A 13,469-nucleotide genomic window follows, 5' to 3' on the forward strand; every position below is an offset into this window, starting at 1 on the left:
TTATTACATTTAGGCAGTAAGTATTGTTCATTGCATGAAATACATTAAGTCCATTACATTTCACGAAGATATAATGAGGATCTTTAAAAGATTTGTCTCTTACTGCTCCTTAAGAATTCCAAGCCCTCTCCATATTTTCTCCAAATCTAACTTATGGGGGAAACCAAAATGTTTATGATGCACATACCTAAGCCAAGCATTGAGAAACTTTTAACCTGATACAATTTGATCCTATCTTCTTTATCAACCAAACAGGTTTCTGATACGCTATGAGGAAGTTTTAAAAAAAAAAAAAAAAAAAAAATCAGGCTTTTGCCAGTCTAGTGATGAAGGAAAAATTCCTTGACAGATTCAGAGAAGGAGCAGGTAGTTAGTGCCATGTCCTTAGCAATTCATGAGCTTTATCATACCCTGTATCTCACTGGTAAAGGAATGGGAGAATACTAGCTGTGCAAGTGATGAACCTGACCCAGAAGCCCAAGAACAGATAGGCAGGCTAGCCAAAGCAGTTCTTCAATAAGACCTTTACATGTAATACAGGTTAGTTTTACATTACTATTACATCTTGATGCTAGATACTCTCTGGTTGTGAAGGATAAGGGTTTTAATCTTCATACTTCCACATGTTTAATGACAAAACTAAGTCCTTCTGTGAAATTTCAATGACTTTACAATGCATTATGTAAAGATCTAGACCAATACTTCAAAGCCAGAGTCTAAAATGTATGCATGAGCCAAAAGTAAAGATGGAAGGAGAATTACGAAGTGTGCGAAAGTACAGAACAGAACTGTATGAATTTATATATTTGTGTAGGACATGTTGATAGCTACAGCATATTTATACTAATTATCTGAATAATTACAGTATGCATCTGGTTTCATTTAACAGTAAGATTCTAGGAAAATAAACAAGAGGCAAAATTATGGATCCAAAATATATAGGGCAGAATTTCCTTTTAGGATTAAAAACTTAAGATACAATAACCAAGTAATTAGCTGTGATGAAGCTAATTACAGGCTCCTGACAAAGGTATATCGCTGAGCTGCCAAGACTATGAGTTTGAAATCTAAAGGACAAATAGAGTGCAGTTTTAAGGTTAAGTCAATTTAAAATCATGACATTCCTTAAAGGTGTAATTCTACCCTTTCCCTTCTCAGTCTCGTGCTCTTACTAGTTCCTTTAACTGCCTCTAGTGATTCTGCAGTGTCAGTCTGCATGACCTCAGCTCCCTGACTCAACTAAAACTAGGTCTAAAACAAAAAAATCCTGATGCCTAGTCCAGTAAATCAGATAAATTCACGTTCAGGTACACAACTTTACTGCTGACGTAAACCACGTGGTGGGAGGGAGAACAGAACGTTCCTTTTTAACAGGAGCACACCATTTGATTATCTTTAATTGATCATTAAGCAGTATTATTTCCTGTCTACAACAGAGTTGTACTGATATGAAAATATTATGGTCTCGGATGCGCCAGCAAAGCTAAACTTCACTCTAGCAAAATTATCAGTGGCATGACCAAAATAAGCTGTAATACGCAGTACAGAAATGTCAGCAAAGGATAAAACTCACACAACAACACAGATCTGCATATACAGAGCGGCATTTCCAAAGTGACTCTGTACCGACAGAAGAGAAGCCATTAATTAGGCTGCTCAAGAGAAACAGACCAACACAGCAGAGTCTGAAGCAGGTAGGCTGCCTAAGCTTCTAACAGGATGCTAAACTTTCAGTTTCAGGACATTCATATAAACAATTTTAATTTTTTTTATTGAATATTATAGTGTCTCTCTACTGTTAAGATTAAGTACTTTGATTCAGGAAAGCAGCAGGGGGGTCATAGCTCTGGAAGTGAAGCAGCTGAACAGTATCGCTTGGTAGACAGATATGAAAGTGGAGAACTTGACACAAGAGTGGAGATTCTGCTCCACACAGATAAAGGACTAAGAAACCAGCAGAACTTGTGAAGAAGCCTCTAACTGTGACAAAAGAGCTATGTAATGTCATTAACAAAGACATAAGGAAAAGCATCTTTTCCCCAACCTTTCCTTCCTTTCCAGATCCATCCCCCATGCTTCTTGAGTGGAGAAGCACAAAGTCACGTTCCATGTTATGAACGTGTCTCATTCCGTGGGGAAATATCCCAAGCTTCCAGTTAATTCACTTTTGGTAAGGCACAGCATCAGCAATGTGATAGCTATGTGACAGCTGCATTTTCTCCAAATTATTAGAAAAGCTATAACAGTACTGTGTGCGTACACAATACATCCTCTGAAATTACAGAAAATTACAGATACCTCCATGTTCACAGACATCAATTCTGCATGGGGACAATATGGTCGAAAGAAGCTACTATGGATGACCATATATTTTGAATCATTTCTGAACTGGGAAAAAATGGCTATTTCATATTTTCCTTATCATATTTTAAGTCACACTGGATCAGAGAAAGCATGAGAAAGATGTAGAAGAAAGAAAACTTGAAATACTGTAAACAGAACATTCTCCAACAGAAATGGTGTCCAGGGACTTTCCCAACTTAAAGGGTTATATTCCTAAATTACTAAAACGTTAAATCAGAATGATTTAATATAGCAGCTAGTTAATAAGTTAAAATTATTTTATATGTCTTAGGACAAGAACTGAAAGTATTTGTACTCCACTATAAACAATATTATATACAGGAAACACAAGCAGAACACAGCTACCCAAAACGGCAGTTTAGGAATAGTATAAATATCAGTGCTTTTTAATCTACAAAAGGCCTTATGGGACATAAAACCAGAAGCCTGATTGATATGTGTTGAATCATCAGCATCACTCCTTACTGTATATGGAAAGAATCAAACTAATGGTTTAGGCCAGCTGTTTTCGACTGTGATATCCAACTGCATTATACCATAGAAAAGCATCATGTCAGATAGTATTACTTACTCACACATCTGTTATCATCTATCAGTATTCTGTCCCCTCTACACGAACAGTTCACACGTCCATCAGGAGTCAGAAGGCATAAATCATGACAACCTCCATTCAGCTGTGCACAAGGAGATAATTCACCTGAAAAATAAACGATAAAAGATGGACTCTGTTTTATTAAATTTCCATGACCAATGTCTCTGAGACACCAAAAATCACCATATCTCAGATTCATGGGCAACTAATTCCAATTATGTAGAGACTTTTATCTGACTTACAAGCCTCAGAGGTCGGCATATTCAAAATAAACTAATGGAGTTATCGCTAACATAGTCATCAAAGAAAAACACACAACATTCAAAATCTACAGATACTTGAAAAGAAATTATTTAACTACCATTAAATGAGCAGAATGTTCATTATAGGAAATAGTCATTCAATAATATTTAATTACTTGGGGAAAAGGTTATAGCCCATCTTCTGTTAACAGTTCCTAAATAAAAAAAAGAAAGGTTATGAAACACTGTAAAATGTTTTAACTTTAGAGCAAAATTCTTGAAATGAATGGAATTATCAAAATCGCTTATCTTGTATTGTAACTTACAACTGTTAGTATCATTGGCAACTGCAATAATGCCCATTGGCTGATGTGGGATATCAGAACGAAGGACTTTTGTATCTCCTCCTGTATATTTACTGGATCGCAGAATAGCTCTTCTCACCCAATCTGACCAAAAGATATAATCATCATATACAGCCAGGCTGAGAAAGGTGCCTGGTCCAGATTTGACAATTACCTAGAACACATAAGTACAGAAGAGAAACATGAAGAGCAGTGTTGTTTCTGAGTAAGAAATTTAAAAGCTCAAACTGACTCACTTCACTTCACAGTTTTAGACAAAACATTTAGCCTTCTATACGTAAAGCACCTGGAAAAGTAAGATAACATCACTTACTTAAAATAATGCAGAAGAATGCTATAAAGGTTAACTTATTTATTCACACTTCAGAGTTTCAGAACTTAAATGCAAGTGCCCATCTATTGCTCTAGGCATATATTCTATAAGACAAAAATCACAATTTACATAAACGCGATTGTAAAAATACCACCTCAGCACACCACCTGCCTAATAGCCTGAACAAAACAGAGAAAAGGAGATACTATAGCTTGGGTGAAAAGTCTAAAACTTCTGAGTCTTTATGAATCAAGGGGAGAAACATGTTTCAAAACTGAAGAGTGTTCATCACTACTATCATATTAGAAGTGTCAACCCAAGACAATACATATTTTTAAGTGCTTTAGGATTACCAAATGAAAATAAAAAATATCCTAAGTCATTATATTACTGTTAGAAATCAGAGTTTAAAACCTAGAAAGAAAATATGAACTGCAGTTCGCTACATAGTAGGTTTGAATGACACTGAACAAGTGAATATTGTAGAAATACAGTAGATTTAATCTCAGCCTAAGTTACAGCTTTTCTAAAGTATATTAATTCTTTCTATATATCAGAATTAAAAAGTTAACACACATCATTTCTAATCAGAAGAACGCAATGCAATTTTTAATTAGGCCTCTAGTCTAAAATTTACTTTTGACTGAATAGCACAATTATTGGAAAGGGGTCATTATTTCAGCCCTAAAATTTTTGAAAGATAATGAAAATAAATAGTATTCTGATTGCATTGTATTCTTCCATGCTTTTCTGGACAATTAGTAACTTAGGTATACGTATAAATTGGGAACAGCTCTTCTAACCCAGGCTGTTATGAAAAACTGCATCTAGGTATGTAGCTGCTGCTTACCATAGGTAAATTGGGATAAAACCAGAAAAGGGGTATCTTTCTTTTAAAAACTCAGAGATAACTTACTTTTTTAAATAATTATTACTGTTCAATTTACCTCTCTACCTAGGCCACCACAGTTTTCCATCTGCTTTGTGTTCTTTTTCCTCTTTTCCAACAGTCCCTTTAGCAATGACGTATGTTTACAGAAATCAGCTTGGAAGAGAGGACGATTATTTGCATGCATATAGCACATCTGATACATCTGAGCTATCCATACTGACTGCACACATGCACGGGGGCTGCACTGTGTATGCAGAGCCAGCTGGTACACTACTCAGCCTGCTCACATGTGGACACTGAGTATCATTTTTTTTTGAATGCTGGCAGAAGGAGGAAGAAATAATGGTCGGTCCCATATTAAAAAAAAAATAAAAAATCTTCCTCATCATTTAAGGAATTCACCTAATACACAGGAAGCTCAAATCCATCTTCTGGAAGAACAGAACACTCTTTCCCCACTTCCCATGCACTGTGCCTTGCAGATTAAGGTGTTTAACTATGCAGTATTCAGCGCCAAGTATGTTTAGCAGCAGTTCGCATCTACGGCAGTAAGTGAAATACGCCCAAGAACCTGGCTGGGCACTGAACAGGCCTCCGTCTATGTTGAATTGTGACAACCTCCAAAACAGAGTGGCACGCACACAAAACGCCTTCGCAAACGTCCTTGGACTGACTCAATGCCATACTACACTCAAGAATTGCATGGAAACAGTGCTAATTACAACGGGCCAAGTTCAGAACTAAAAGTGTTTTGACAGGTTACTAACACACATAATTGTATTCCAGTACACACGAGCATTCTTGGGCATGTAAATCTAGATCTTGTATAGCTAGTGTCAAAATTATTTATATTAATCAAATAATTACATCAAATTCTACTCAGCTTTACACATTAATATTTTAAGCTGCATATTTGACTATTTATAAGAAGAATAGACCAGAAAATACAAAGCTTTTTCCTGTGATAAATGCCCCACAAAGCCAACTTTTTTCTAACCACCCTTCTTTCAAAATTAAAAGTATTAAAAGATAAACAGAAATGTTAAAAGGGCAAAAAGAAATTTGAACCCCAAGGTGCAGCTTTTAACTTCATAAAGAAGTTTATAAGTATGATAAATTAGTTTGGACAATGCAGTGTCCCTTTATTACAAAATATCATGAACTTTCACTACAATAACTCTACAATGCAACACAGCATACTGAGCTGGGCCACGTGTTTATGCATGTAAAAATCCTACCCTTAAGGGTAGTTTTGAAAACAGGCAAGTGTGAAAAATTTGCCAAGGATGATTGTTAGGACTCCTTCCTGAACTTAGAAATAATATTTTCATTTGGAAGTATTCTATGAATAACTTCGTGATAATCAAAATTAATACATCTCTCTTACCTCTTCTGCATTTCTGCATATTCACTGTAAGACACATTCCATAATATGCTCTTAAAGGCATATGCTATTCACATTCAGACACATTTCATAAAAGAAGCATAATCTCTATTACGCCTTTATAGAACTGACTATAGCATTTGATACCCCCAGTCATGTATCTGGCCATTTTGATTTTCCAGTCACATATTTGCCCTCCATGATGGTGTGAAAACTGTCCTAGTCTAAAGGATTTTTTTTCCACTAACGATGGCAAAGAAAGCCCTACTCCGATGTTCTATGTTCCACCGCGCTGTCATCATTTTTCTCAAACTATAACAAAAGAATGTAAATAATTACAGAACTGATCAGTCTTGTTCAACCTTGGCAGAGCTGAGATCTAAATAAGGGGTCACAAAAGTGAACATCCAGGAGCACTGTTCAATGATGATTGTAGAATTTCAGGGTCTCCTCTATTACGTCACACCATTATTCTAGGACATTGGTCTCATTTCTACCATCTCCAAGGAAAGAATTCTTATTTCAACTGGCTTTAGGCCAGCCTTACAGCCCTTTCATCATTCTAGTTTATAGAAGACATCTAGAAACGTTTGACCAATTTCTTTATCTTGATAGCATTCTTGGATTATCAGAATTAACTGATAATGAAAGACTTTTTTTTCTTTAAAAGGAATTTTATCCTTTGGTTATCTACCAAATCATGTTTAAGAGAATTCAGTGTCAACCAAATTTGATGTATATCAGGTCTGTTCTAAGTTTTCCTGTCATCTATAATTCTAAATCTCATATTCATTAAGAAAGGAGATGTTGACTTTCTCAGCAGTGAGAGAAAGTGAGAGAAGCCAACAGAGAATCAGTGACCAGTATTCACGCATAAGAAAATCATATTTTCAAACTGTAAGTTTACATGTTACTCACTAATTGCTCTATTTCCACCTGGATAAACACACAGGTAAAAATATTTATCACTACATCTGACTGGAGGAAGAAATCATTAATAATTCTGATTAATATATTTATAGAGAGACTAGATGATGAAGTGACAAAGTTCACTGTCAAAACTGAATTATTTATAAGAAGATAAAGATCAACTGTAAATATCTTCAGAAGAATCTCACAATACAGATTGGGAAGTGAAGAGTAAACGAAATTCAGTGGACATCCAAATGACGTACACGAGCAACACTGAGGTCACTGAAGCGACAATTCTCTGAAAATCTCAACTGCTCCCAGAAAACTGAGTAGCAATCTATAAAACCATAAGCAGCACAGAGAAGAACCGGGAATGCTTTTCTTTTCTTTGTCTCTTCTAATCAAAGAAAAATAGCAGGAGACAGTTTAAAAATGAAGAAAAAAAAATTACTTCAAAAATATTCGGTACAAGTCATTGCCACAGGACAATGATAACTATAAAAGTTGACATGTTACTATGCTCCTCTTCGAGCACCCGCTACCCCTTTGTGCTCTTTAGCCTGATTGATCTTATGTACCGAGTCTGTGCAAACCAAGATTTCAAAAGTTTTCCAACTTGAACATATTTTTGAAGGATCCAAATCTTCACTAATTTCAAATCCCTCCAAGAGATATGTAGGTATCAGAGCTTCTCAACAGTTTTTCGCTTGGTATCCTAAGGAAATGAAGCACATTCATATTGTGTGTTCACCCATCATTTGCTTCTCTAATATCCTTTGCAGTTGTTAGTCAATTAGAAAACAAAACAAATGAACAGTAAAGACCCCAAGACAATCAACCTACTCTAAGTTTTATGTAAACTAGAAGAAGGCTAGGTAGAAGCAAACTAGAAGAAGGCTAGGTAGAAGCAAATGACCTCAATTCTCCCCCTGAGGGGAATGACAGCAAAACTGTCTGTACTTATCCCATCTGGAAGCACCTAGTTTATCATCAAAAGCGTAACGCCAGTTTATCAGCAATCATCCAACTGCAGTACATCTGCCTGTTGTTCACTTAAGGGTGCGTTAGCTGCGCTGTAAGGGTGGAACTGCTGTGTACACTGAGCAGGAGAGACAAAGGGCACAGCTTCATAAGACAGTAAGCATCACTGTTTCACAGAATACTGTACATGAAATAACTTTTTTAGCTTGTGCAAAACAATACTAGGAAAAAAAAAACTGGTAGGGATAACATCAACTATCCAATTCAGTCAAGCACAATACAGACTACAATGTAATAAGGGTTTAATTCATAAAGTCCACACTCACTCACTCCCAGAAACTATCATAGTACTATGTAAGTACTTATGCATTTAGTACAAAAGACAAAAATCAACAAAAAGCACATTGTGCAACATGAAGAAAGCTGGAAAAATTGTAGTCATCAACAATGATTTAGGTCACAGAAGGGAGAGAAACGTGGCACTGAATAAATACACATAGGTAGCTGAAAAAGACAATGCATTGCTGTGCTGCATTAGAAAGATCTGAACAGTTTTTCTGAAGTATAAAATAAAATCAGTCATATGGAGACCCCTGTCTTGATGTATTTTATCGTATGTGCAAACTGATAAAATTTTGCAACTTCACATGGAATGCAGAATCTTACAACATTCAGGGAACCTATATAAAAGATATCCCAGCTTGAATAAAAGATGGCCCTACCACTTCTGCCTATTCCAGCAAAAGTTGGTAACATGCCATTTTACACTATGTGCTTTAACGTTGAATGATAGCGATGCCCAGCTAAAGCAAGCAACTTTGAGATGTAAATAGTAACAGATCAAACCTTCTCTCTGCTTCCTGTAATGAGATAAGGGCTTGAGGGTTGGGGGATGTCACAATAGGAATGTAGTTTTGACTATGATCCTTTCTATATATTTCAGTTCTCTAGGCAACATTTGTTGTAACATACCTGTTCTATATCTGAGATACCTGTAACTTTTTCTAGAAGAACATATGTGAAAAGGGGAGGGACAGAGATTGTACAGGTAGATATGAATTCGTCACAGAATACTATAATTTGATTGATTTATATAAATCTTAGATTTGTTTTGAATCTAATTCTTAAAGACATTTTTAGCATGGTAAAGCTTAAGTTTTATAGAAAGAGAGGGTTTTTTTTTAAATGAATGTCTACAGTTAATGGATCAGTTTATAGTATTGGCTGCTTTTAAGCATTTTAATTTTTAACTCTAATGAATGACTTACTGTGGCTCTTAATATGGCTCTTTGGAAATGCTTAATAAATGGGCACAGCAATCTAATAAAGCTCTTAAAAGTTTTTAAGGGCTCTTTACTCTTCTAAAGATACTCAAATCTATTTACAGGTCTATAACAGAATGGCAAAGCCAGCATAGAAAACTGCATTAAAAAAGATTTTAAAAAAATCAACTTAAAGTCAATTGCATAATAAAATCATTAAATAAATGTTAAGTAAAATCATTAGCCTAAAAATAAATATTAGATGAATATAATAAAACCTAATCTCACAGAACTGACTTATCCTTCACCAAGAAACAAGAAGTTATTATATTATAATGTAGAGCACAACATTAATCTAAAATTACCTAATGTAGTTCATTATTTCAAATAATAAATATACAATAGTATGCCAGATTTATTATTCTGTACTGAATACTGTTTTTAAAATAAGACTAAAGAAGGATCCTAAAGAAAAAGTAACATATAAAACAATGATACAGGGAAATTAGCTGCACAGCCAGGGGAGAAAAAATATCTATTTTTTGGCAAGTTGTAACTTATGTACATAATTTAGTCACCTAAAAACAGAGACTAAAAGCAGACTGGTTTTGGTCGTTATTGATGTTGCTCTTATCTTGATCTTGTTTCATTAGTAAAATAAAAATAAAAATTTTATCTGTTCCTAGATAAACAAATCCACTATGTAAAGAATTTCTTCTTGATAAAATGACCCAGTAGGGCCAGATACTGATTCCGAAGAATTGAAACTTCTCTTCTCTTCCTTCCTCCTCCCTGAACCACTTCTAAAAAATGCTGCGGTAGAAGGGCCATGGGCTAAGTGTGTGGAAAAAGATCTCTGGTTCAGGAAAAGATTGTCTATAGATTGCGTATACCCATAGTTCACAGTGTAGCTTGTATTACTGAAGGAGAAGCCTTCATCTAGCTCTGCAATGTTGATTTTCATTACTGCCTAATTTGGAGTCTTAATGCAGCTGAAAATTCACACACACACACACAAAAATTAACTAAAAAAGAGGATGTAAGTTGATTTTCATGGAGGAAGAGAAACTAGAAAATAGGTAAGGAGCTTCCCCTTTCTAGTCAATCACTACTGTGCCCTACTAAAAAATATGAACACGCTTAAAGTTACTAAATAACAACATTAAGCCTCTTTCCAGACGGAAAGTACGAGGAAACATAAGACCAAAAATACATAACACTACAAGCTAATCTGGTCATAATTTATGAGAGCACTTGCTCTTTTGTTGTTCACATTAAACATCACAATCCTCTTGAATAAAAATAATATTTTCATCATTCTAGTATCTATAATGCATTGATTTTATCTTCATTTATTGCATCTTTCAAAAAATTCACATAAAAGAATTACACAGCATGGGTACTACTCATAATATTATAGTAAACAAGATCAAAAGTACTTTTTATTTCAAAGATTAATTTAAATTTTTGTTTCTGCAGTCTAAACATGAATACGTTTATGACACTGAAAACCAACTGCAAGGCTAAACTTTCAGTGTTCTACTATTTACAGTTGCAGATGAATGATGTATTAAGCACTTGAGTATAACATGCCTGTAACTTTCAGCATTTAAAGCACTCTCAGTGATAAACTACCCATTCACTAGTTTTGGTAACATCAGCACATGTAAATGATATTTTTTGTGATTGTGAAAATAGCTTTAACATCAATTAAAATTTTTAAACCATGTTCACCGACAACCTTTTTATTACTTTTAATTTGTGGTTAAATACGTTCTGTATCAGTTCAGAGATAAATGTAACAAGGATAACGCATACTGGGGTAGTTTCTTTTTCCATGTTTGTTACTGAAGTGTCAAAGTACTACTAGCTACTTGACTTTTATACCTACTTGAATAATTTAAATTATCCTTTAAAATACTAGTGCAACACTTCCTTTTCCAGTGTTCTGGAATCTTGCCAGTATTTTAAATGTTGTAGAAAATCAAGATTAGTGATTGTAAGGTCCTTACAGCTTCTTTGAAAACTCCTGAGTGAAAGCTATTCAATTCTATTTTTTAACAATGTTTGCTTTAGCAATTTTTGATTAACATCTTCTCAATGTACCATCCAAATGGAACTTATTTTTATCTCTGTAAATTGACTATACTAACCAGCTTCTTTGTAACTACATCAATATTAATTAAACATTACTATTTTTCTACATCGGAAGTGGCAATGACCATCCTCATATAACGTTCAATTTATGGCAACATTTTTCTAATTTTGTGGGTTCCTAAGGTGTTGGAAATAATCCTTTTCTCCATAATCATAGTCATTTTTCTGTTTTCCTTAACTCCTTTATCAGTTAATTTCTATCAGCCTAGTGACATTGGACATGAAGATATTTCAACAAATACACCCAAACTAACAGTGCTGGATCTCTGTTAGTCAGCTACCTAGGTCACTTGGATTAAAGGATTTTATTGACATTGGTTATGCAATCCCTGTTATCAAGCTCAATCTTAGTGCTACTATACAGTTACTTAAAGAAAGCAACTCACCAGTCTCAATGGTGTCAGCTCCCTAGCACTGCAACTAACTAATCTTACAGGCTCTAAAATGAGAGAAAAAGGGGAAAGGATTATGGGGGGTTAGGAGGGAAGAGATAACTGTTACATTAATATTTCTGAAAAGAAAGATCTGACAGAGGAGAACAAGAAACGTTTAATTACTACAACGGTCTTGCTGGATCAAACAAAACCCTACGTTTCTTCTCAGTAGCAAAAAGTATTCTTCCAAACTTGAAAGAATACCCCTGCAACCAAAGACTAGCATTAAAAAAAATCAGCTTCATACAAAAATCAGTAAACCCTAACATTCTTTTAAAAAGAATTCTACATTATTTGCTGATCCTTCTACTAGATTATTACGGTGAGTAGAATAAAGAAAGAAACTGCTACCTGAAAGAAAATTCACTAAGTTATATTAGCATTTCATATTCTACTATATAGTTTCTATCTTTGTTAACCTAAATGAAACTAGAAAGTAAAAGGAAAGGAAAAGGATAATCTGTTGTAACCATTCCTTAGTTGTGGTTGATTGTAGCACCTTGTGAAACATCCTACAAAATCTCAGATTACCAGAATTTTGGAATGATTATTTGGATTATCATAATATTGCAGAAATCAGAGATCTTGTCAAACTGGACAGTACACCAATAAAGAACAATAACTGACCTGGAAATATTATTTCATCAAATCAATAACACAATTTCATGGTTGAATTCTGGTTTGATATAAGAATGCATCAACAAGGTGATGAGTAACTCTGCTGAAGCTGTAATAATGAGGCTGGTCAAGAGAGGTAAAGTGCATTCACACATTTAAACGAAGCCGCCTGGTGTGTTTTTTGGTATAAATGACAATCTCTGTCTAAATAACGTCAAAAAAGTACTTTCAGAACTCAGGACAACCTCATTTATCTTTTTTGCATCTTTATGCAACTTGTACTGAGAAAGACATTAGTCTTACTTTAATGCACATTAGTGCACTCTGCTTAAACTTTTGTTTTCCTTGTTATAAATTTTATGCTTCTAATTATTCTTCTATTCTTCACAGGGCTATAACAATTAAAACATCAGCAGAAGGAAATCTTTGCTGAAAATTAGGAGGAAATTTCTTTTGTGTACCTTGTAATATTCTCCTACATTTTCTCGATGTTTCTTCTGATATAATTGGTATCTGACACCTGCCACAGATAGTGAATTTGATTAACTGTCCTGTCATGTCTGTGTTTCTATTTGGATATGCTATTGACAGAGTGGTTGACGATTTGGACTTTGCGTTTATAAACATTTAGATATGTGGCACAATCAAGACCTTGAAATCTCTTTTTAGCATGGCACTAATCTTGGAACCCTGGCCTTGAAGTTTTGAAAGTAAACCATATTCTGAAGATATGGCTATATTCTTCATGTCGTCTAACTCCCATATTTTAGATTTCTCTACTTACTGACATGTAGCACATCATATTTTCAAAAGAAGATAGATAGCTGTGATGACAGCACAATTACTCTGAATTATGTATGTATGCTGCCACATCCTGAAAAAAATGTCCATGGAAGTATTTCTGGAAAACTAGCAGTCTCCTCTGCAGAAGTTTTTTGAACTTGGAACCTGTT

General features: G+C 34.7%; 1 protein-coding gene across 2 annotated transcripts in view; it reads right to left on the minus strand.

Annotated features, from left to right (window-relative positions):
* Positions 1-13,469, minus strand: part of LRP1B (LDL receptor related protein 1B) — a 741,350-nt gene that overhangs the window by 146,555 nt on the left and 581,326 nt on the right. For both annotated transcript variants that reach the window (XM_068949290.1, XM_068949291.1), the window contains 2 exons: positions 3,525-3,717; positions 2,936-3,061 (listed from right to left, as the gene is read on the minus strand). In XM_068949290.1, coding sequence (XP_068805391.1) covers positions 2,936-3,061; positions 3,525-3,717 — 319 coding nt within the window. The remainder of the gene's footprint in view (positions 1-2,935; positions 3,062-3,524; positions 3,718-13,469) is intronic.

This window comes from Struthio camelus, chromosome 6 (assembly GCF_040807025.1).
Source record: "Struthio camelus isolate bStrCam1 chromosome 6, bStrCam1.hap1, whole genome shotgun sequence".
In the NCBI taxonomy this organism is placed as follows: Eukaryota; Metazoa; Chordata; class Aves; order Struthioniformes; family Struthionidae; genus Struthio; species Struthio camelus.